The sequence below is a fragment of the Saccopteryx bilineata genome, chromosome 9 (assembly GCF_036850765.1).
Source record: "Saccopteryx bilineata isolate mSacBil1 chromosome 9, mSacBil1_pri_phased_curated, whole genome shotgun sequence".
In the NCBI taxonomy this organism is placed as follows: domain Eukaryota; kingdom Metazoa; phylum Chordata; class Mammalia; order Chiroptera; family Emballonuridae; genus Saccopteryx; species Saccopteryx bilineata.
In genome coordinates, this window is record NC_089498.1 from 93,928,219 (window position 1) to 93,952,033 (window position 23,815).

The following is a 23,815-nucleotide window of genomic DNA, read 5'->3' on the forward strand; positions in this document are numbered from 1 at the left end:
CCTTGTTCTTTCTCTTCTTCTTCAGGAACTCCTATGATGCAGATGTTGTTTCTCTTTAGATGGTCACAGAGCTCTCTTTTAGAGTTTCCTTAGATTTTTTTATTCTCTTTTCTTTTTGCTGTCCTCTAAATTGCTGATTCGATCCTTTGCTTCATCCAGCCTATTAATTGCTTCTAGTATAGTCTTCATTTCAGATATTGTATTTGTCATTTCTGACTGGTTCTTTATTATGTCAGTGTCCTTTTTAATACTTGTTATATCTTTATTTGTGTGCTCACTGTGACCATCCATTGTTGTTCTAAGATCTTTCAGCATTCTAATAATCATTATTCTAAACTCTGCCTTCGGTAGTTTGCTTATATTGTCTCACCGAGTTCTTTTTCTGAGGGTTTTTCTTGTTGATTCGTTTGGATTGCACTTCTCTGTCTTCCCATTTTGTCTGTGTTGCCCTGGACTTTCCTGGCTTAGACCTGGGGCAGGTCATTAGGGGCCACTGCCTGTGACCAGTTCGTATCTACTTTTTGGGAGCTATAGGTTATCCAGATCTTGTGGCTGCTTCTGCTGTGTCCAGGTACTGTTGTAAATATCAGCTGCACTGCTAGGCTTGCTTTTGTCTACTCTTGGCCTGGGAGAAGTTACTTTAAAAGTTCAAGTTCCCCTAAAATCTGCTTTCTGTTGTCTTTTATTGCTGGTTACTTGTTGGGCTCAGTACTGTTATTCAGTGATTTGGTATGGTATTAGATGTGGCCTACTTCTTAGCCTCAGGTGTTTTTCTATCTAGACATTTTAGCTCCCGTTGTGTGGTCTGTCTACCAGGCTGCTGCTGCTGTTGCTGCCCAGGGCTTTTGGGCTCAGGTGCTGCTGGCTCCAGCCTGCCTCCACAACTGCTGCAGCCCTGGTTGGGCTCAAGTGTGCCTGCTTGCCTATTTGGACCACCTCCGGGACTGCCTCTATCGGCTCAGATCTGAGCGGCTGCCTCGGGGGTCATGTGCACCCACTCCCATTTATTGGGATTTTAATGCTTTCTTAAAAGCCATTTGTCTTAACTCCTTTTTTTTTTTTTTTTTTTTTTTTTAAACAAACGTCAGAGAGAGGGACAGATAGGAAGGGAGAAAGATAAGGAGCATCAATTCTTCGTTGTAACTCCTTAGTTTTTCAGTGATTGCTTTCTCATATGTGCCTTGACTGGGGGGCTACAGCAGAGCAAGTAACCCCTTGCTCAAGCCAGTGACCTTGGGCTTCAAGCCAGCAACCTTTAGCTTGAAGCTATTAAGCCTGTGCTTAAGCTGACGACCTCAGGGTTTCGAACCTGGGTCCTCTGTGTCCCAGTCCAACACTATCCACTGAACCACCTCCTTGTCATACTGTCTTAACTTCTTATATAGAAAAGATACTAATGTTGTCTTATATTCTACAAATATTTTCTGGTCTTTTTTTTGCCTGTTTATTTTTAGTTTTAATTAGGGAATTGTTCCATAACCCTTTTTCTTCTGTGATATTTTTTACCTGCTAATTCCATGCTTAAAAAATCAGTTTCCCGCCCTGGCCAGTTGGCTCAGTGGTAGAGTCCCAGGTTCGATTCCTGGCCAGGGCACACAGGAGAAGCACCCATCTGCTTCTCCACCCCTCCCCCTCTCCTTCCTCTCTGTCTCTCTCTTCCCCTCCTGCAGCCAAGGCTCCATTGGAGCAAAGTTGGCCCGGGTGCTGAAGATGGCTCTATGGCCTCTGCCTCAGGTGCTAGTATGGCTCTGGTTGCAACAGAGCAACGCCCCAGATGGGCAGAGCATCGCCCCCGGTGGGCATGCCGGGTGGATCCCGGTTGGGCGCATGCAAGAGTCTCTCTGACTGCCTCCCCATTTCCAACTTTAGAAAAATACAAAAAATCAGTTTCCCTTCAGTTTTTTTTAATTTTAATGAGAAAGAGATGGAGGGACAGATAAGGACAGACAGACAGGAAGGGAGAGATGAGAAACATCAATTCTTCATTGTGTCACCTTAGTTGTTCATTGATTGCTTTCTTATACGTGCCTTGACCAGGTTGCTTCAGCTGAGCTAGTGACCCCTTGCTCAAGCCAGTGACCTTGGGTTCAAGCCAGCAACCTTCGATTCAAGACAGTGACCTTTGGGCTTCAAGCTAGCAACCTTTTCGGCTCACACCAGCAACTGTGGGGTCATGTCTACGATCCTATGCTCAAGCCTCAGGGTTTCGAACCTGGTCCTCTCCATCCCAGGCTGACACTCTATCCACTGTGCTACTGCCTGGTCAGGCCCCTTTACTTTCTTAGTGTGTTCATTTGCAATTGTATTTTATTGTTTTTAGGGTTTTTTTACATTTAATTTTTATATCCATCAATTTATTTTGATGAATGAAGTATGAGTCTTAAACGATTTTTTTCTCTTCCAAATTGTTAACTAGTTATCCCAACACAATTTATTAACTTGTTCCTTTCCTATAATTTTGTGCTTCTTGGCTATTTATACTTTTCTGTATCATTTAACCAGTTTCTCGACTCTGTTTTGTAATTCAACCTTGCTTAATAATAATTATTCCCTTATAATGTTTTAATATTTCATAAGACTTGTCTCCCTATTGCTTTTTATTCTGTAGTTTTATTTGATCCTCTCATTCTTATGCATACTTTTAAAATAATTTTGTCCTGAAAAAAACATTTTGCATAGTCTTCGGTTGGAATTATATTAAAACTGTATTTCCCCAGGTATAAGACACTCCCATGTATAAGACTCACCTTAATTTTGGGGCCCGAAATTTGAAAAAAATTGTATTACATAAAGTTATTGAACTCAAGTTTCATTCATCATAAAATTCATATGCAACTCCTTATCAGTGTTAAAACTCCCATCCATTAGCTTGTCTTCATCTGGGTCTGATGACGAATCGCTGTTTTCAACAATGAGTGCAAAAACAAGCATAAAAAAGCAGGAAATGCAAGTAAAAAAGAAAAGAACTACAACCACTATATAAGATGCACCCAATATTTAGACCCCAAATTTGTGAAAAAAGGGTGCATCTTATACATGGAGAAATATGGTATATGCTTTACTTTGGGGAGAACACATCTTCCTTGCATATTCACATATACTCCAAATCATTGAATGTTTTTCTTCTTGTTTTTTAAAATTCTTTTTATTTATTCATTCATTTTTGAGAGAAGAGACAGAGGGGGGAGGAGCAGAAAGAATCAACTCCCGTAAGTGCCTTGACCAGGGAAGGCTAGAGTTTAGAACTGGCGAGCTCAGCGTTTTAGGTTGATTCTTTATTCTCTGTGCCACCACAAGTCAGGCTGTATGTTTTTCATTAGAAGTTCTTAAGTAGGTTTTATATCATTTGTCTCTATTTTATACTTTCTATTTTGTTGGTATTTGGGAATGCTGGTGTATTTTGTTGACCTTAAAAACAAAACAGCCAGCCTGATCAGGCAGTGGCGCAGTGGATAGAGCATCAGACTGAGATGCAGAGGACCCAGGTTCAAAAACCCTGAGGTTGCCAGCTTGAGCACGGATTCATCATGTTTGAGCAAAAAGAAGCTGGTGAGCTTGATCATGGGGTTGCTGGCTTGAGTGTGGGATAACAGACCTGACCCCATGGTTGCTGGCTTGAGCCCAAAAGTCGGTGTCTTGAAGCCCAAGGTTGTGAACTTGAGCCCAAGGTCACTGGCTTGGGAAAGGGGTCACTTGCTCTGCTGGAACCCCCCTCTGCAGTCAAGGCACATATGAGAAAGCAATCAAGGAACAACTAAACTACTGCAACCAAGAATTGATGCTTCTCATCTCTCTCCCTTCCTGTCTGTCCCTGTCTATCCCTCTTTCTGACTCTCTCTATGTCTCTGTCAAAAATACAAAAAAGTAAAACAGCCAGTTATTTCACCAGCAAAAAGGTTTTATTCAGAGAGAGTCAAAAACTGCGATTTGGGACCAACAAGCTATAGGAAACCCTCCGGCAAGTCCAGCAAGAAAATGAGGGGCATATTAACTTTATAGAGAAAAGGAGGAAGTTGGGAAGGGTTGCTTTGAATGTAAGTCCTTTGGAAGAAAGCAGGATTCAGGATGATACAGTGTTTCACATTAGCTGGGCTTGTTGCTGGACAAGGAAATTTCTTTTGAAGTGAAATTTCTGTTGAGGTCTGTAATTGACATGGAGTGGTAGTGCGGGGGTGGGGGGTTTCCTCTTCCGGCCTCCAGACTTCATTTTAAATTGGTTTCCTTTATTCCGTTTCACAGTTATATACTTTGTTCTTGCACTAGAATACTTTACTGATTTTATACAAATGTTTTTAATCGATTCTGTTAGTTCCTAGAAAATTCCTTTGGACTTTTAACTCTTCTATTGTACTATAAAGTTCCCTTTCTAAGTCTTACCACAGCAGGACAGAAAACTAAAATAATAGCAATGGTAATGTGCTTGTTTTGTTTTTAAGTTTAATTAGAATTCCTCTAAGAGTTTTGCCTTGAGTATAATGTTAAATTTTGATTAAGAGAGGCGCTTTATTAAAGTTGGGAAACCTCCACTGCTCTTTTCTGAAAAGTTTTAAAATTTTATGTTGATAATGGCTTTTATCGTTTGCTTATATCATCTGATGACATTAACGACTGATTCTGAAAGTTTTCCTTGTAAAACTGATTCTGTCTCTGGGTGTCCAGTGTCACAGCATGCTGTGCATATTGTGGGTCTCCCATGGGCCTGTCAAGCTCTTTGTGCTCCTGGCGAGCCCTCTTTTGTCCCCTACTCCTCTGGTGTCTCAGTCTGTAAGTGCACATCTAAAAACCAGGGTATGGCTTAGACTCCTGACTAGATCTTGTCGGTCCTCTTTTTCAGATGGTCTCTCTCCATCTCATGTTTCCTCCTGTAAGATGGCATTGATAATTCAGTGCTGTATGTCACAGTTGGTTTCCTTGCTCCTGGTTTTTCTTTCTTGCTGTGTCTGCTCATTGCTGTCCACAGACTTCTCATTTTTTATATGAAACAGGCTTCTGATAGAGACAGGCTTGACTGAAAGTTATTTATTCTGAGTAGCAGTCAGTATGTTAAGCTTCAACAACTCACAGTAGGGAAGAACAGGGCACTGCTGGAGCCTGGCACCTTCTGAGCAAGGGTGCTGGGAGGCATGCAGACTTGGGTTGACTGTCCCTCAGGGAGTCTGCAACTGGCATCTTTGTCCCTGAAATTGTTACTGGAATGGACAGAATCTTTTGTTTATTTGACCACTTGGAAAACAAAGAGCAGCTTGATTGTTAAGCCACACTGGTTGTCATATGGATTAGACCTTCCTATCTGTCCCCTTATAGCAGTGGTTCTCAAACTTTTTGAAGTCAAGGTGCATTTAAAATCCTACAAATAATTGTAGGCGTACTATATATAAATTTCTGAGAAATGTATAATAATTAAGTCAAATATTAAAGAAAAAGTATATAAAGTACAAACGTGCTTTTATGGTAATTAAAAAATAAATGTGACAAAATTAAATTTATTCTGACATTAAAAAACATTTTTATGTTACATTTTTTTGTTACAGCTTTTTAGAATTCATAAAGGGTTAAAAATTTTAAAAAAACGACAAAAAGTTATCTTTTATATATATATAGATAGATATAGATAGATAGATAGATAGATAGATACATTCTTAGTAAGATTTAGTAAATTCAGCAGGTCCCGGTGCGAATGTTTTAAGTTTTTTCATTCTTGTGTTTATGAGAAACATGAGCCTGATGTGTCCTAGCGATTTCTTCAGTGTTTGGGCATATATTTGAAGGCAAACTCTCATTTCCTCATCAATACATTGAAGAATTCCTCTCTTTTTACTCTTAATTGTGTTGAGTACAGAAAACTCCCACCATACATATCATCTTAACCTTACACCAAACAAAGGATAGAAGAAACTTGCCTCCAGTCTTTCCGAGGAACATGGGGGGTAGTGTAAACAATCCAGCACCACAGCTTAACACAGCCTTTTGCAACCTAGTCAGGCTAGTGAGGTGGGGGGTTGGACAGACTGTCATCTTACAGCCAATTCCCCACACCTCTGTCCCCCAAAAATCTAAACTCCAAAAACCCTGTTGGTGTTTTGGTCCCCAACAGGCACGTATTTCTCTGGAATACCATGGGTGCACCTGGAAATCTTCTAGGGCGAACACTTTTAGAACCACTGCCTTATAGGGATAGCATTGTCGACTTTGCTTTCCCTCAGTCATGCTGCTAGAGGTCCTAAATAAATGCTAGAAAGAATTTGAGGTCCCGATTATATAAATATTGTGTCAAACTGAGTTGTAGCAAGATAGAAAATAGTACTGGAAAACAAATTGGCTTCTGTGAGGCAGGGAGAACCACTGCAGATGCCTGAAAAGTCTGGCTAGAAGGTGCTGATGCTGAAGCTCTTACTAACATGTGCATGGACACAGTGCTATTGAGTTCTACACTAAGTTGCGACTGAGTAGACAGGATTACCTTTCTGTTTTACAGATGAAGAACCGCAGTCACTGAAATTTACCACAAACATGACAGTATTTAATACAGTCAGTACTTAGATTTCTGATTTCTAACTTTGTACTCTTCTTGTTACCTTTCTCAAAATTGAAAGAGTGATAGGGAAACAGTGGCTTGTCTCCATTTCACTCAGAAAAATTATATTAGGGAAAACACAGAGGAAAAATATAATTTTATCTGTCTTAATCTATATTATTTCCATATTTTTCTTTTAAACAGCTTTATTGAGATATAGTGCATATCCATTATAACCCACTCATTTAAAGTATACAGTTCTGCCTGACCAGGCGGTGGCGCAGTGGATAGAGCGTCGGAATGGGATGCCGAGGACCCAGGTTCGAGACCCCGAGGTTGACAGCTTGAGCGTGGGCTCATCTGGTTTGAGCAAAGCTCACCAGCTTGGACCCAAGGTCACTGACTCGAGCAAGGGGTTACTTGGTCTGCTGTAGCCCCATGGTCAAGGCACATAGGAGAAAACAATCAATGAACAACTAAGGTGTCGCAACGAAAAACTGATGATTGATGCTTCTCATCTCTCTCCATTCCTGTCTATCCCTATCTATCCCTCTCTCTGTCTCTGTAAAAAAATAAAAAAATAAAAAATAAAGTGTACAGTTCTGTGGCTCTTAGCATACATAAGACTTATACAGGCCCTGGCCGGTTGGCTCAGTGGTAGAGCGTCGGCCTGTCGTGCAGATGTCCCGGGTTCGATTCCCGGCCAGGGCAGACAGGAGAAGCGCCCATCTGCTTCTCCACCCCTCCCCCTCTCCTTCCTCTCTGTCTCTCTCTTCCCCTCCTGCAGCCAAGGATCCACTGGAGCAAAGTTGGCCCGGGCGCTGGGGATGGCTCCTCAGCCTCTGCCCCAGGCGCTGGAGTGGCTCTGGTCGCAACAGAGCGATGCCCGGAGGGGTAGAGCATCGCCCCCTGGTGGGCAGAGCGTCGCCCCCTTGGTGGGCGTGCCGGGTGGATCCCGGTTGGGCGCATGCGGGAGTCTGTCTGACTGTCTCTCCCCGTTTCCGGCTTCAGAAAAATACGGGGGGGGGGGGGAAGACATACAACTGTCACCATAATAAATTTTAGAATATTTTTATTGCTCTAAAAAGAAATCTTTTTAGCCATTTCTCCTCATTTTTATTCCTACTCCAACCTTTGGCAAACACTAGTCTACTTTCGATCTCTATAAATTTGCATATTCTTGACTTCATACAAATATTATCATACAATATGCAGTTCTTATTTCTTAGTATAATGTTTTCAAAGTTCATCCATGTTGTAGCATATATTCATATTTTATTCCTTTTATTGATGAATAATATTTCATTGTATACATTAGTGTTTTTCAACTACTGGTCTGTGTACCAGTGCCTGTCCACCAGAAAATTCATTCTGGTTTATGAAAGAGTTGAGCACCCTAATGTTGTAGGAAGGAATCTGTAATCTTCATACTACATCAGGGTGGTTAACTCTTTTGTGAACTGGTATGAAATTTTTGGCAAAAGCATCAGTCTGTAGACTGGCAGCTGAAAAACTGATATACATAACATTTTTATTTATCCTTTTATCTTTTTGTGGATATTTGAGTTATTTCTGTTTTTGGCTATGAGCAATCAATATGTTTTTATGTGGTCATATACTTTCATCTTTTTGGATGTGCATATATCTAGAAATAAAATTACTGGGTCATATGGTGTCTCTATATTTAATATTTTGAGAAAGAACAAGACTTTTTCAAAAACGGCTGGCTATATACATTCCCATGATGCTGAATGAGGGTTTTAATTTCTCCACATTGTTTCCAGCACTTATCTTAGTTATTCATAAGTGGACATCTCATAGTTTTGATTTACAGTCTGTTGAGTAATGATGTTGAGCAATCTGTTTCTCATTGGGCTTTTTATTATTGAGTTGTAACGGTCTATTATCTTTCTAGATACAAGTCCCTTATTAAATGATTTGCAAAAAAAAATTATTCTATGATTTTCTTTTCAGTTTCTTCACTAAATGATTTCCCTTTTTTTTTTTTTTTTTTTTTGTATTTTTCTGAAGCTGGAAACAGGGAAGAGACAGTCAGACAGAGTCCCGCATGTGCCCTACCGGGATCCACCGGCCCGCCCACCAGGGGCGTTGCTCTGCCCACCAGGGGGCGATGCTCTGCCCCTCCAGGGCGTCGCTCTGCCGCGACCAGAGCCACTCTAGCACTTGGGACAGAGGCCAAGGAGCCATCCCCAGCGCCCGGGCCCTCTTTGCTCCAATGGAGCCTTGGCTGCGGGAGGGGAAGAGAGAGACAGAGAGGAAGGAGGGGGGTGGGGGTGGAGAAGCAAATGGGCGCTTCTATGTGCCCTGGCCGGGAATCGAACCCGGGTCCCCTGCACGCCAGGCCGACGCTCTACCGCTGAGCCAACCGGCCAGGGCCAATGATTTCCCATTTTTTAAAATTATAGTTGACATAGAATATTCTATTAGTTTCAGGTGTACAACCTTGTGATTAGACATTATATAATTCAGTAAGTGATCACCCTGTTAAATCGAGTACCCTTTTGGTACCATACATAGTTAGTACAATATTATTGGCTATCTTCCCTATGCTGTACTTTACATCCCCGTGATGACTCTGTAACTACCAGCCTGTGCTTCATCCTTTCATCTTTTTCACCCATTCCCCTACTCCCCACCCACCTGGTAACCATCAAAATGTTCTCTGCATCTCTCAGTCTTGTTTCTGTTCTGCTTGTTCGTTTATTTTGGAGTTTTTTTTAGATTTCACATATAACTGGAATCATATGGCATTTGTTTTCCTTTGTCTGACTTATTTCACTCAACACAATCTAGTACTCTCTAGTTCCATCCATATTGTTACAGATGACCAGATTTCATTCTTTTTTATGGCTGAGTCATATTCCATTGTATATATGCACCATGTCTTTATGCATTCATCTATTGATGGGCACTTAGGTTACTTCCATACATCTTGGTTATTGTAAATAATGCTGCATTGAACATAGATAGGGGTGTATGTTTTTTTGATTTAGTGTTTTGGAAGATAAATATTCAGAAGTATAATTGCTGGGTCCTTCTTTGTCCAGTGTTAAATAGACTTTTTTTTTAAGTTTATTTTGTCTGGTATAAGTATTGCTACCCAGCTTATTTGTTGTTTCCATTTTCATGAAATATCTCTTTTTATCCCTTCACTTTCAGTCTGCGTGCCTTTCTGTCTGAAGTGAGTCTTTTGTTATCCATTCAGCTGCCCTGTGTCTTTTGTTTGGAGTTATTCCATTTACATTTAAAGTAATTGTTGATATGTTGTTATTGCCATTATAGTATTCATATTTTTTATCTTTTATTTTTTCTTTTTAAAGAAGCCCCTTTATCATTTCTTACAATACTGGTCTGATGGTGATGAGCTCCTTTAGCTTTTTCTTATCTGGGAAGTTCTTTATTTGTCTTTTGATTCTAAATTATAGCTTTTCTGAGTAGAGTAATCTGAGAACCTGAGTAGGTTGTAGGTCTTTGCTTTTAATCACATTGAATATTTCTTACCAATCCCTTCTGGCCTGCAAAATTTTTGTTGAGAACAGCTGACGGTCTTATGGAAGTTCCGTTGTAGATGACTGTTTTTCTCTTGGTGCTTTAAAGGTTCTCTCTTTGTCTTGAACCTTTGGCATTTTAATTATGATATGTGTTGGTGTGGGCCTCTTTGGGTTCATCTTGTTTGCGACTCTCTGTGCTTCTTGGACTTGTGTATACATTTCCTTCATCAGGTTAGGGAGGTTTTTTGTCATTATTTTCTCACATAGGTTTTCAGTTCCTTGCTCTTTCCAGCACCTCCGTGATGCAAATGTTGGTATGTTTGAAGCTGTTTCAGATGCTCCTTATACTAGACTCATTTGGTGGTGGTGTTGGGGGGTACTTTTTTTTTTTTTTGCCAGTCTGACTGGGTGTTTTCTGTTTTCTTATGTTCCAGATCTTTGATTTGATTCTCTGTTTCATCTGTTCTATTGATACCCTGTAAGATAGTCTTCATTTTAGTTAGTGTAGTCTTCATTCCTAGCTGGTTTTGTTTTGTTTTGTTTTCTGTTTTCATTTTTATGTTTCCTGTCTCCTTATTGAAGTTAAGTTCATCTACTCTCCCTCTAAGTTCACTGAGCACCTTTATAACCAGTGTTTTGAGCTCTGCATCTAGTAACTTGCTTGTGTCCGTTCTGTTTAGTTCTTTTCCTAGAAGTTTGTTTTGCTTTTTCATTTGGGACATGTTTCCTTGTCTCCTCATTTTGGCTGCCTCCTTGTGTTTGTTGTATTAGGTAGAGCTGCTGCGTCTCTCAGGCTTGGTAGAGTGTCCTTATGTAGTAGGTGGGTTGTAAGGTCCAGTGGCATAGCCTTCCCAATCACCCAAACTGGGTACTCCAGGGATGCCCTCCCTGTGTGGGCTGTGTACACCCTCCTGTTGTAGTTGAGTCTTGATTGCTGTTGGCACCTCAATGGGAGGGATTTACTTTCAGGCTGATTGACTGTGAGCACTGGCTCTGACCACTATGGAGGATCACCTGTACAGGGGCCCACTCCATAGAGCAGGACTTACTTCAGTAGGGCTCTGTTGCTCACTGAATCTGCCACTTGAATGTGTCACCTGTGGAGATGGTTGGGTGGTACTTCTGTGTGGTCTAAAGCTGTCCACTGGGTACACCTGCTCTGAGGCCTCCTAGGAGGTACAGGCAAAATTCAGCTGTCCCATGTGCCATGCCCAGGGCCACTGAGCATGAGCTACAAAATAATGTGCAGATGGCTGTTACTTGGGTTGGGCTTAAAGGTGCCCAGGAGAGGCCAAGCTGTTAACCAAAACCAGCTGCATCTAGTGCCTGGCCTGTGGCCACTTAGAGGCTTGCTGAGGCTTGATGATGCTTGTTAGAGTGATTTTAGGAAAGTCCGAATAATGAGCCAAGACAGGCTGTTTGTATGGAAAAGCCACTGGGAACGGCTTGGGGTGGGCCTGAATTTTGGGTGAAACTGAGTCTCAGGGAATCATCAGGGCTGGTGAACAGTGATAGCCAGGTTGATGGAGACTCAAATATGGTTCCTACCTACCAGCTTTGTGGAGGGAGTGCTCACAAAAGGAATAATGGCCTCTGCCAGCACTTCTCTCTGGGATAAAGCTGCCCCTTCAGCTCTCACTTTGATACCAGATAGTTTTCTTCCCATTTGACCCTGGTGCCATTGGTGCTGCTGCCCCCATGCTGGAGCTCAAAGCTAGCGAGTCCAAGTAAGTCTGTGTGTGGGCCCTTCCACAGGCAGCTCTCTGTCTCACTCAGCCACAATACCTGTGAGTTTTTTGGGTTTTTTTGACAGAGAGAGAGAGAGAGAGATAGAGAGAGAGAGAGATAGGAACTGACAGATGGGAAGGGAGAGAGATGAGAAGCATCAAATTCTTTGTTGCGGCACCTTAGTTGTTCATTGATTGCTTTCTCATATGTGCCTTGACCAGGGCGCTACAGCAGAGCGAGTGACCTCTTGCTCAAGCCAGAGACCTTGGGCTCAAGCCAGCAGCTGTGGGGTCATGTCTATGATTCCATGATCAAGCCAGAGACCCTACACTCAAACTGGTGAGCCCACGCTGTAGCCGAATGAGCCCAGATGAAACCTCAGGGTTTCAAACCTTGATCCTCTGCATCCCAGTCTGACACACTATCCACTGCACCACCTCCTGATTAGGCCCCTGTGAGTTTTTATAGCCAAAAGTTATGGGGATTTTTCTTTCTAGCACTGGAAGCCAGATTTTTTTTTTAATAAGTTTTTTTTTTTTAGATTTTTTTATTCATTTTGAAGAGAGGAGAGAAAGAGACAGAGAGAGAAGGAGGGAGGAGCATGAAGCGTCAACTCCCATATGTGCCTTGACCAGGCAAGCTCAGGGTTTCGAACCGGCGACCTCAGCATTCCAGGTCGATGCTTTTATCCACTGCGCCACCACAGGCCAGGCCATACGTCCAGATTTTTAACACTACACGTGGGTGTGTGACCAGCTCATTCCATGCCTTCAGCCCTTTCACCATTCTTGACCTGGCCTTTTTTTTGTATCCTTAGTTGTAGGACTTCTGTTTAGCTAGATTTCAGGCATTTATGAGTAATAATTGTTTTACAGTTTAGTTTTAATTTTGATGTGGTTTTAGGAAGATCAAGTACTGCATTTGTCTGCACCACCATCTTGACAAGAACCTCTTCTCACTTTTTTGATGGTACCTGTTGAAACACAAAAGTTTTTATTTTGATGATGTGTAGTTTATTTTTTTGCTTTATGTAAGGCAGGGGTCTGAATTAATTCTTTTGCATGTGGCTATCCAGTTATGCCAGCACCATTTATTGAAAAGACTTCTTTTTTCTCCATTGAATGGCCTTTGCACCTTGTTGAAAAAAATTAGTTAACCATGTATACATGGATTTACTTTTTGACTCTGAATTTTATTCTATTGATCTATAATATCTATCCTTATTTCACTACCACACTGTCTTGATTACTATTCCTTTGTAGTAAGTTTTGAAATTGGGAAGTGTGAGTTCTCCAATTTTGTTCCTTTTCCAAGATTGTTTTGGGCATGTTGTGTCCCTAGGATTTCCATATGACTTTTAGGATTAGCTTTTGCAGTTTCTACAAAGTCAGCTTGGTTTTTGATAGGGAGTGCTTTATTTGTAGATTAATTTGCAGAGAATTGTCATCTTCACAGTAGTAAGTGTTCTGACCATGAAAATGGGGTATCTATTTCCATAATCTTAACAACAGTGTAGTCAGTTGAGTTCTTGATATGGATGTTCATATTAGGTTTGTTTTCTTTTGCAAGTTTTAGCATTAGTGGAATTGAAGGCCTTATGCCTAATTTGTTAGGCATAGTGAAGAGGTATAATATTGCTCCTAATTGAAGATGAATTGATATAGAACAGATATTTGGAAATTATGCAAAGAAATAGTATGAGTAACACCTTTATACTTTTCATATGAACCTTCATGTAAGCAGTGGTTTTAAAACGTTTTGTTTTTAAAGTTATCACTTTTATCCTAAATATGTCTAGCATAGGAGGGGGATTACTTTAGGCAAACTTTCAGTTCTGTTGCTTGGAGATGGAGGTGCATATCAGAATAGCAGCTCAAGTGGCTGTAAGGGGAGGAGTCTTTCAAAACTGCAGCGGGTTAATAACATTTATGTTTCTGTGGCATAGTTTTCCCAGGATTATCATGGAAATGCAGCAAAGATGTAGCAATGATGACTGCAAGAAGCACCAAAGGCAGGTATTGGCATGATATGTGGTGCGGCTCTGGGCACATGGTGTTTGCCATCTGTGACAGAGGACTTCAAAGCATTAGTCATGAAAAGCTGCTCACCACTGACTATAGTGATCTCCCAAAGAGTATAAAACAACTCAGCAGTAACTAAGTGCCTCTTGTCTTGTGTTATGTGAACACATATATGCAGACCATTTGTTTGGCATGTCGCTCCATCTTGTGTCTCCTTCATCAAAGGGTAGAAATATAGTGAATGATGTATAATATCCAAAAATGAACATTCCATTTATTATTTATTATAATACATAAGTCTGTTTTCCTGTTTTGTTGGTTATCAGTGGTTCCCCACCAATTATAAATCTAGACTTGTAAAAACAGAATATTCTTTTAGCTCATTTTTCCATATGTGTTGATTCCTTTCAGTTTCTTGTTTCTTCCTGTTGCTTGTTTAGCAGAGTCTTATGAAGGAATTTCATTTGAGTCCGTTTGCTCTTCAGCTTGGTTAGTAATGCTGTCAGAAATGGGACCAACCTCACAAACACCTTTGGTGCAGAGCAGAGTTTTGGGAGAAGTGGAATAAATGGCCCTGTATCCCATCCCTTCCTACCATCCTGCCCCTCAGTACATGGTTCACAAATGAAAACCCCCAAGTTAGAGAGTCATTCTATCCTTTGATAAAATTTGAAGTGCACAAAACATGACTATGTTAAACCTTATGTATAATTTGGATAATTTATATTTATTTAATTTTATAAACAGTTTGGTAGATCTCAGTCGGATTGGGGGAACAGAGAAAGAAAATACACCTTACAATTACCAGGCACTTGGGAGAAATATAGGAGAAAACTAGAAAAAAGCTGGGGTGCCTAGAATCCCTGAGGATAGCTTATTTAGAAACTGTTCTTTTGCCTTTTCATGGTCCCAGGAATGTCCATCATGACCCTCATCTTCTCTGAAAAATCCTGCAGAACAGAGGTTAGCAAACTACAGCCACATGGGTCAAATCCAGTCTGCTGTTTTTGTAAGTCACTGGAACATAACCATTCTCACTCGTTTATACATTTGCCATAGCTGCCTTGATGCTGCAGTAGCAGAATTGAGTACGTGGTTGTAACAAATCAGGCTCTGGCATCATGGGCCAGACTTGTTACAACTAAATATTTGACTTTTTACAGGAAAAGTTGGCCAATAACTAACTGGTCTAGAGAGTCTAGACTTTTAAAAGGTTATGCATACAGTACAGATTTCTTAAATTTATTTTATACTTCTTAACCTTTAATCTTACCATTATATGGACTCAAGGGTAGCAGTTTTAAGGAAAGATCGCTGCTTACATCAGGATGAGTGCTCATTCAAGAAAAAATTTTAACTTCAAAAATATTCTTATAACAAAGGATGATACTGCTGTGCTTAAAACCTAAGTAGCCAATGGAAAATTAACACCTGATTACACGTATATGGAGTCCAACAGCCTCTTTCAGGTGCTCCCATTTTATTACTTGAGAAAACTGTTACGATTTTCCCACATTTATTCATCTTCTAGTTTTCAAGTATTTGTGTCTGATGTTGTAACTTTACTTAAATATAAAATTCTAATTTCACTGTTGGAAATATGAGAAGTGCTTTAGCTCAGTTCTATCTTCTCTTTCTCAGCTTCAAGTCCATGGCCCAAAATGACTCTACCACTAGAGACGCTCCTCTGTAAAGAAGACGGCCAGGCAGGAGGCTGGGATGAGCATGCTACTGCATCAGATCTCTGCCATTCCCTCCCAGGATGCCACCTCTGCTAGAGTATACAGGAGTAAGACCAAAGAAAAGGAGAGGGAAGAGCAGGTAATGGAAAAACACCCATTTTAGTTTACTTATTTGTGTTGTTTTTATTATATATGGTCTAAAAGGAGAAGTTTGGAAGAGCAAGGCTTTTCTCTGGTTAGATACTAAAAAGCTTAGAAATTGTCTTTTCTGTAGGTGCCTAGATTTTCTATAGGTTTTCAGATTTTGGTATTAATTTATTCTGTCATGGATATGCGTGACTTATTTATCTTCATTGGTTAAATCTACCTGTTTATATCTGGTGAATCGCTGAGCAGGTTCTTTGGATTCTCAGAATATGTGCAAAAGATAAATTTATTTGAACAAAAATGTATGAATGTTTCGTACATACTAGTCTCGCCTTGTTGCAAGAATTTCATAGTTATCTTTGCCCTTGTATAGCTCTTGATTTGGTCTTTCAAACAATTCGAGTTCAAAGAGATCAGTGATGAAGGAAGTTCAGGACCACCTAATTCCAGCCCAATGGCTTCCTGGAGAAAAGAGCATTTACATGGAGAACCTGAGCAGTTACCTGGAGTTAGCCAGGAGAATGATAGTATGTCCCAGTTGGGGGATATAGTACATTCTGAAAGACCAAAGGATAGAGCACAGTGAGTTTGAAGAGATTAAAATAGGATTAACTGGGACATAAAGATTGAATTGGATAGTGGCAAGATAGGGAGTTGGAAAAGTTAAGGAGTTTGGGTTTAGGGACAGACAGGGAGGGAGAGAGGCGAGAAGCATCAACTCATAGTTGCAGCACCTTAGTTCATTGATTGCTTTCTCATACGTGTCTTGACCTTGCTCAAGCCAGCGACCTTTGGGCTCATGCTAGAGACCATGGGGTCATGTCTATGATCCCACACTCAAGCTCTAGCTTGAGCTGGTGAGCCCATGCTCAGGCCAGCAACTTCAGGGTTTCAAACCTGAGTTCTCAGCATCCCAGGCTGACACTATTCACTGTGCTACTGCCAGTCGAGCTCTTCTTCTTAAAGCAGGCCCTTTAATATTTCTTGCAATGTTGGTTTGATGGTAATGAACTCCTTTAAAGAGTTTTTAATATTTGGAACTCTTTATTTTGCCTTCAGTTTTTTTTTTTTGTTTGTTTGTTTTTTTGTTGTTTTGTTTGTTTTTTTTTTTGCATTTTTCTGAAGCTAGAAACAGGGAGAGACAGTCAGACAGACTCCCGCATGCGCCCGACCGGGATCCACCCGGCACGCCCACCAGGGGCGACGCTCTGTCCACCAGGGGGCGATGCTCTGCCCATCCTGGGCGTCGCCATGTTGTGACCCTCCTGGGTGTCGCCATGTTGCGACCAGAGCCACTCTAGCGCCTGGGGCAGAGGCCACAGAGCCATCCCCAGCGCCCGGGCCATCTTTGCTCCAATGGAGCCCTGGCTGCGGGAGGGGAAGAGAGATACAGAGAGGAAGGCGCGGCGGAGGGGTGGAGAAGCAAATGGGCGCTTCTCCTATGTGCCCTGGCCGGGAATCGAACCCGGGTCCTCCGCACGCTAGGCCGACGCTCTACCGCTGAGCCAACCGGCCAGGGCCTTGCCTTCAGTTTTAAATGACAGCCTTAATAGATAAAGCTGTCTTGGTTGTAGATTCTTGTTTTTAATTACTTGTAATATTTTATGCCAATCCTTTCTGGCCTGAAATATAAGGTATTTCTGTTGAGAAATAGCTGACAGCCTTATGGGAGCTCCTTTATAGGTAACTGTCTTTCTCTTGCTACTATTAAGATTCTCGCCTGACCTGTGGTGGCGCAGGGGATAAAGCATTGACCTAGAAATGCTGAGGTCGCCGGTTCGAAACCCTGGGCTTGCCTGGTCAAGGCACATACGGGAGTTGATGCTTCCAGCTCCTCCCCACCTTCTCTCTCTCTCTCTCTCTCTCTCTCTCCCCCTCTCTGTCTCTCTCTCTCCCTTTCTCTCTCCTCTCTAAAATGAATAAAAAAATTAAAAAACAAACAAAAAAAACCTTTAAAAATATTTTAAAAAAAAGATTCTCTCTTTGTCTTTAGCATTTGCCATTTTAGTTATGATGTGTCTTGGTGTGAGCCTCTTTGCATTCATCTTGTTAAGGATTCTTTCTGCTTCCTGGACTTGTGTGTCTTTTTTCTTCACCAGGTTAGGGAAGTTTTCAGCCATTAGTTCTTTAAACAGATACTCGGTCCATTTCTCAGTCTCTTCTACTTTCAGTACCCCTATGATGTGGATGTTGGTACACTTGATGTTGTTCCAGAGGTCCCTTAGACCAGTAGTCCCCAACACCTGGGCCGCGGACCAGTACCGGTCCGTGGGCCATTTGGTACCGGTTCGCAGAGAAAGAATAAATAACTTACATTATTTCCATTTTATTTATATTTAAGTCTGAACGATGTTTTATGTTTTTTAAAATGACCAGATTCCCTCTGTTACATCCGTCTAAGACTCACTCTTGCCAGACCAGGTGGTGGCGCAGTGGATAGAGTGTTAGACTGGGATGTGGAAGGACCCAGGTTCAAGATCCCGAGGTCGCCAGCTTGAGCATGGGCTCATCTGGCTTGAACAAAAAGCTCACCAGCTTTGACCCAGGGTCGCTGGCTCCAGCAAGGGGTTACTCAGTCTGCTGAAGGCCCGTGGTCAAGGCAATATGAGAAAGCAATCAATGAACAACTAAGGAGTCGCAATGGGCAACGAAAAACTAATGATTGATGCTTCTCATCTCTCTGTTCCTGTCTGTCTGACTCTCTGTCTCTGTAAAAAATAAATAAAAAAGACTCACTCTTGATGCTTGTCTCGGTCATGTGATACATTTATCCATCCCACCCTAAAGGCCGGTCCGTGAAAATATTTTCTGACATTAAACCGGTCCGTGGCCCAAAAAAGGTTGGGGACCACTGCGTTAGACTTTCCTCATTTCTTAAAATTCTTTTTTCTTTTTTTTCTCTGCTTAGGTACTTACTCTTCCCTTGTTGTCTAAATTGCTGATTGATCCTTATCATTTAATTTGCTGTTGTTTTCTTCTATTGTATGCTTCATTTTCAGATATTATATTCTTCATTTCTGACTGGTTCTTTTTTATATGGTTTTTATGTCCTAGAGCATCCTTAGAACCGTTGTTTATTTTTGTTTTGTTTTCCAGGTTAGAGGGAGGAAGATATAGTAAGGCAGACTCCCAAGCTATTTTTTGTGCCTTAGGCTGATGCATTCAGACCAACCAAGCTATCCTCAGCTCCCGGCCATGCTCAAACCAATTAGTTACATGTTCTTTGCATGTTTTTTAATCACCTGTTTGGTTTTCTTGCAGAATGACAAGACTTTGGGACATTCCATAAGTCGTTCAAGTAGCAGTTCAAAGGTAGAGTGCCACTGAAATATGTTATTCTTGTAGCCTGAGGTTTTTGTATTCTTAACCTTGTAGGTATTTATACTCTTCTTTTAAAGACATAAACTTCTTGATACAGTTCTTTAATCTGCTCTGGAACCATACAGTAGGATGTATGGCAGTGATGTTTTTCTAGTGAGGTAAACTCTTTAAGTGTGTGTTGAGGGCAGTGACTAATAGAAGACAACCCTATTTCTTCCAGTAGAAATCATTTACTTTCAGGTAAAAGAAATCTTAAGGAGTCACCAGAGAATCTGTCACCTCAATTAGGAATGTATTTAACTGGTAGTAACAAAAATCCAACCCTGGTGACTTAAACAATTACAGATTTATATGGTTCCAATGACAAGATGTCAAGAGGTAGATAGATGGTCCAAGGCTGGTGCAGTTGCTAATAGAGGTTATCAGGAACCCGGGGCACTTTCTATTCTCTCTGTGCTATCTTCCTTAGCACTTTGTCATCCTTATGCTTAGTACTTCATGGTCTTCAGGTGGGATCTGTGGCCCTGGCAGGAATGAAATGGTGAAGGGTGGAGGGTTGTGTCAGATGAGAGTGACCTTTTCAGGAGGAAGACAGAAGCTTTTCCAGAAGCCCCATCTGCTGACTGACTCCTGCTTACCTCTCACTGGTCACTCTGGGTCATAGACCAGCCCAGCTAGAAGGTGGTTAGGAAAGGAGGACTGAGCGGGAGCCTCTGATGCTCCTGAGTGATTGATGGCAGCTGTTACAACTTGATTACACAACTCTATGCTTTAAAGTAACTTTCACCTAGGTGTGAAAATTAAGAATCTAATAAAAACTTTGCCTTTTTCCTTTTTTCTTTTTTATGTACATTTGTATTGTATATTCTTTGTGCCAGGTACTGAGTTCCAGGTGTGGGCATAAAATGATGAGGAAAACAAACATGGCCACAAACATTGAGCTTTTCTGTAAATGGGGTTGGAATTTTCTTTAAAAGCAGTTTTGGCCCCACATTAACACCTTTAGGAGAAGGGGAACTATAAAAGTCTCAACGCCTTCTGCCACAGAGCAGTTCCAAGAAAATTTGGGCCTCTTTCATTTTCAAAGCAAGGCTTCCTACACAGTAACTGGGATCAAAGGAAAGTCTCAGGAGTGAGTGAGTGAGTGATGTGTGCTTATATAACTTCCTGGTATGAAGTTTTGTTTCAAAATGTACCTCTCTATAGGGCATGAATCAGTGAAATGGGGCTGGGGGCAGGCAGACAGCACTACTGGGAAGGAGAATGTTGTTTTTGAGAATGCAGTTCTTTCTTGTAGTGTTTGTAAAATAAGCCTGTTGTTAGAGGCCACTTTTAGAGCAAGATGCATAAAATTTTTATCTTCCATGTAGCAGACATACTTAAACAGATGTTTCATACCCTTGAGATAGAAGATACAAAGGAAGGTCAAACTAGGAGCATGCTTTATGTCACCGAAAATCTCAATTGTCTCTTGTCAGACTTTCTGCCGTCTGAGCCTCCAGCTGGGTTCAGCACTGGTTGTGCTCCCCTTAGTCACCTGTAGTCTGCATTATGCTCCTGCACTCTACCGCTTGCTGGTTCTGCCTTGTGAAATCAGAGTTGAGAACAGCTTTTAAAAAATGTCTCATCTAGATTTTGTTTGAAGGTGATTGAGTGTTACGGTGTTTATTTGAAGTTCCTGTGTTTCATTGTAGCCTCAGAAACCACACTTGGCTTTCAGAGAAGGAAACAGGCATTTTAGACAGGACTGCAAGAAGCTACTAGGATGGTGGCAGCTTACCTGTCTTTAAAATGTATGGTATCCAGGTGATTAGTGTTCATATGTCTATTGGCCATCTATATGTCTTAGGAGAACTGTGTATTCAGGTTGCTTGCCCATTCTTTAATTGGATCATTTGGTGTTAAGTTTTATGAGTTCTTTATAAATTTTAAATATTGACCCTTTATCAGATGTATAATTGGCAAATATATTCTCTCATGTCTTTTAGTTTTGTTGTTGGTTTTCTTTGCTGTGCAGACACTTTTTAATTTAATGTAGTCCCATGTGTTAACTTTTTCTTTTGTTTCAGTTGCCCAAGTAGATATATTAGAAAAAATACTCCTAAGAGAAATGTCAGATTTTACTGCTTTGTTTTCTTCTAGCAGTTTTATGATTTTGAATCTTACATTTAAGTCTTTTATTCATTTTCTATTTATTCCTGTATATGGTGTAACCGGATCGTCTAGTTTCATTTTTTTGCATGTGTTTGTCCAATTTTCCCAGCACCATTTATTAATAGAGTATCTTTACCCCATTGTATGTTGCCTCCTGTGTCAAATATTAATTGACCAAAAAGGCATGGGTTTATTTCTGGGCTCTCTATTCTGTTCCATTGATATATATGTCTGTTTATAATGCCAGGACCATGCTGTTTTGATTACTGTATAGTTTGATATCAGATAGTATGATACCTTCAACTTTGTTCTTCTTTCTCAACATTGCTGAGTCTGTTCAGGGTCTTTTGTGGCTCCATATACATTTTTGGATATTCTGATTCTGTGCAACATGCCATTGGTATCTTGATAGGAACTGTGTTGCACCTACAGATTGCTTTGGGCGGTATGGACATTTTATTTATTTTTATTTTTTTTAATTTCTATTAATTGAGAGAGGCATCAACTCATTGTCCCACTTAGTTGTTCCATTTAGTTGTGCACTCATTGATTGCTTCTAATATGTGCTGTGACCAGGGATTGAAACTACAACCTCAGTGCACCAGGACGATGCTTTATCCAGTGAACCACCCAGTCAGGGCCAGTATGGACATTTTAATTATGTTAATTCTTTCTATCTATAAACATTGTGTATGCTTTCACTTGTATCTTCTTCAATTTCTTTCTTTAGTGTCTTACAATTTTCGGAGTACTGGTCTTTTCAATCCTTGGTTAAATTTATTCCTGGGTTTATTTCTTCTTGTTGCCATTTTAAATGGGATTGTTTTCTTATTTTCCCTTTCTGATACTTCATTATTGTTGTATGAAAATGCAACTGATTTCTGGATATTTTGAACCTTGGTACTTTACTGAATTCATGTATCAATTCTAGTAGTTTGTTTATGGAATCATATGGTTCTCTATGTACAGTATCACATCATCTGCAAATACTGATCTCTTCTATTTTTTTTGTGCAAATATTTGTTATTAATTTTAATTTATTGTGTTTACATAGATTCTAGTGTTGCCCCGAATGCATCCCCCCTCCACCATATTCCCCTCAAAATCTTCCTTGCCCCCTTCCCATTTTGCCCTCCCCCCTTCCCTCAGCTTTATCCCATCCTATCATTCCCTTTCCCTCTGTTCTCTTTTCCTCTGGTCCCTTTGATCTCTCCTCTGTCTCAATTCTGTTCCTCAGTTCACATTGTTCATTGGATTCCTCAAATGAGTGAGGTCATATGATATTTTTCTTTTTCTGCCTGGTTTATTTCACTTAACATAATAGTTTCCAGGTCCATCCATGTTGTCGCAAAAAGTAAGATTTCCTTCTTTTTCATGGCCCCATAGTATTCCATTGTGTATATGTACCACTTTTTAATCCACTTGTCCACTGACGGACACTTGAGCTGTTTCCAGATCTCTGCTATTGTGAACAATGCTGCCATAAACATGGGGGTGCATTTCTTCTTTTGAAACAGTGCTATGGTGTTCTTGGGGTATATTCCTAAAAGTGGGATAGCTGGGTCGAAAGGCAGTTCGATTTTTAATTTTTTGAGGAATCTCCATACTGTTTTATACAGTGGCTGCACCAGTCTGCATTCCCAACAGCAGTGCAGGAGGGTTCCCTTTTCTCCACATCCTTGCCAGCACTGATTCTGTGGTGTTTTGTTGATGAGCGCCATTCTGATAGATGTGAGGTGATATCTGATTGTGATTTTAATTTGCATTTCTCTAGTGATTAATGATGTTGAGCATTTTTTCATATGCCTATTGGCCATCTGTATGTCCTCTTTGAAGAAATGTCTATTCATTTCTTTTGCCCATTTTTTGATTGGATTGCTTATCTTCCTGCTGTTGAGTTTTACAAGTTCTTTGTAAATTTTGGTTATTAACCCTTTGTCAGATGTATTTTCAAATATGTTCTCCCATTGTGTAGTTTGTCTTTTTATTCTGTTCTTATTGTCTTTAGCTGTGCAAAAGCTTTTTAGTTTGATATAGTCCCATTTGTTTATCCTGTCTTTTATTTTATTTGCCCGTGGAGATAAATCAGCAAATATATTTCTGCAAGAGAGATATCGGAGAGCTTACTGCTTATGTTTCCTTTAACATGCTTATGGTTTCACGGCTTACATTTAAGTCTTTTATCCATTTTGAGTTTATTTTTGTGCATAGTGTAAGTTGGTGGTCTAGTTTCATTTTTTTTAAGGTAGCTGTCCAATTTTCCCAACACAATTTGTTGAAGAGGCTGTGTCTACTCCATTGTATGCTCTTACCTCCTTTGTCAAATATCAGTTGTCCATAAGAGTGTGGGTTTATTTCTGGGTTCTCTGTTCTGTTCCATTGATCTATATGCCTGTTCTTATGCCAGTAACAAGCTGTTTTGAGTACAATGGCCTTATAATATAACTTGATATCAGGAAGTGTGATACCACCCACTTTATTATTCTTTTTCAAGATTGCTGAGGCTATTTTTTGCTTCCATATAAATTTTTGGAATAGCCTGACCTGTGGTGGTGCAGTGGATAAAGCGTCGACCTGGGAATGCTGAGGTTGCCAGTTCGAAACCCTGGGCTCGCTTGGTCAAGGCATATATGGGAGTTGATGCTTCCAGCTCCTCCCCCCTTCTCTCTCTGTCTCTCTCTCTCCTCTCTAAAAATGAATAAATAAATTAAAAATAAATAAATAAATAAACTTAAA

General features: G+C 40.6%; 1 protein-coding gene and 1 non-coding gene across 10 annotated transcripts in view; both read left to right on the top strand.

Moving 5' to 3' along the window:
* Positions 1-23,815, top strand: part of MARCHF8 (membrane associated ring-CH-type finger 8) — a 134,117-nt gene that overhangs the window by 59,775 nt on the left and 50,527 nt on the right. For 4 of the 9 annotated variants that reach the window (XM_066243829.1, XM_066243828.1, XM_066243823.1 and 1 more), the window contains exons 2-3: positions 15,417-15,596; positions 18,866-18,916. The exons of 1 other annotated variant lie outside the window; for it this stretch is intronic. In XM_066243829.1, coding sequence (XP_066099926.1) covers positions 15,495-15,596; positions 18,866-18,916 — 153 coding nt within the window. In that variant the 5' untranslated portion in view covers positions 15,417-15,494. Of the gene's footprint in view, positions 1-13,699; positions 13,770-14,688; positions 14,785-15,416; positions 15,597-18,865; positions 18,917-23,815 lie in introns of all 9 variants that reach the window. 4 more of the 9 variants (XM_066243826.1, XM_066243824.1, XM_066243825.1 and 1 more) reach the window with 2 other exon arrangements.
* TRNAD-GUC (transfer RNA aspartic acid (anticodon GUC)) lies at positions 7,150-7,225 on the top strand. Its single transcript has one exon. It is a non-coding gene; the product is annotated as a tRNA-Asp (tRNA).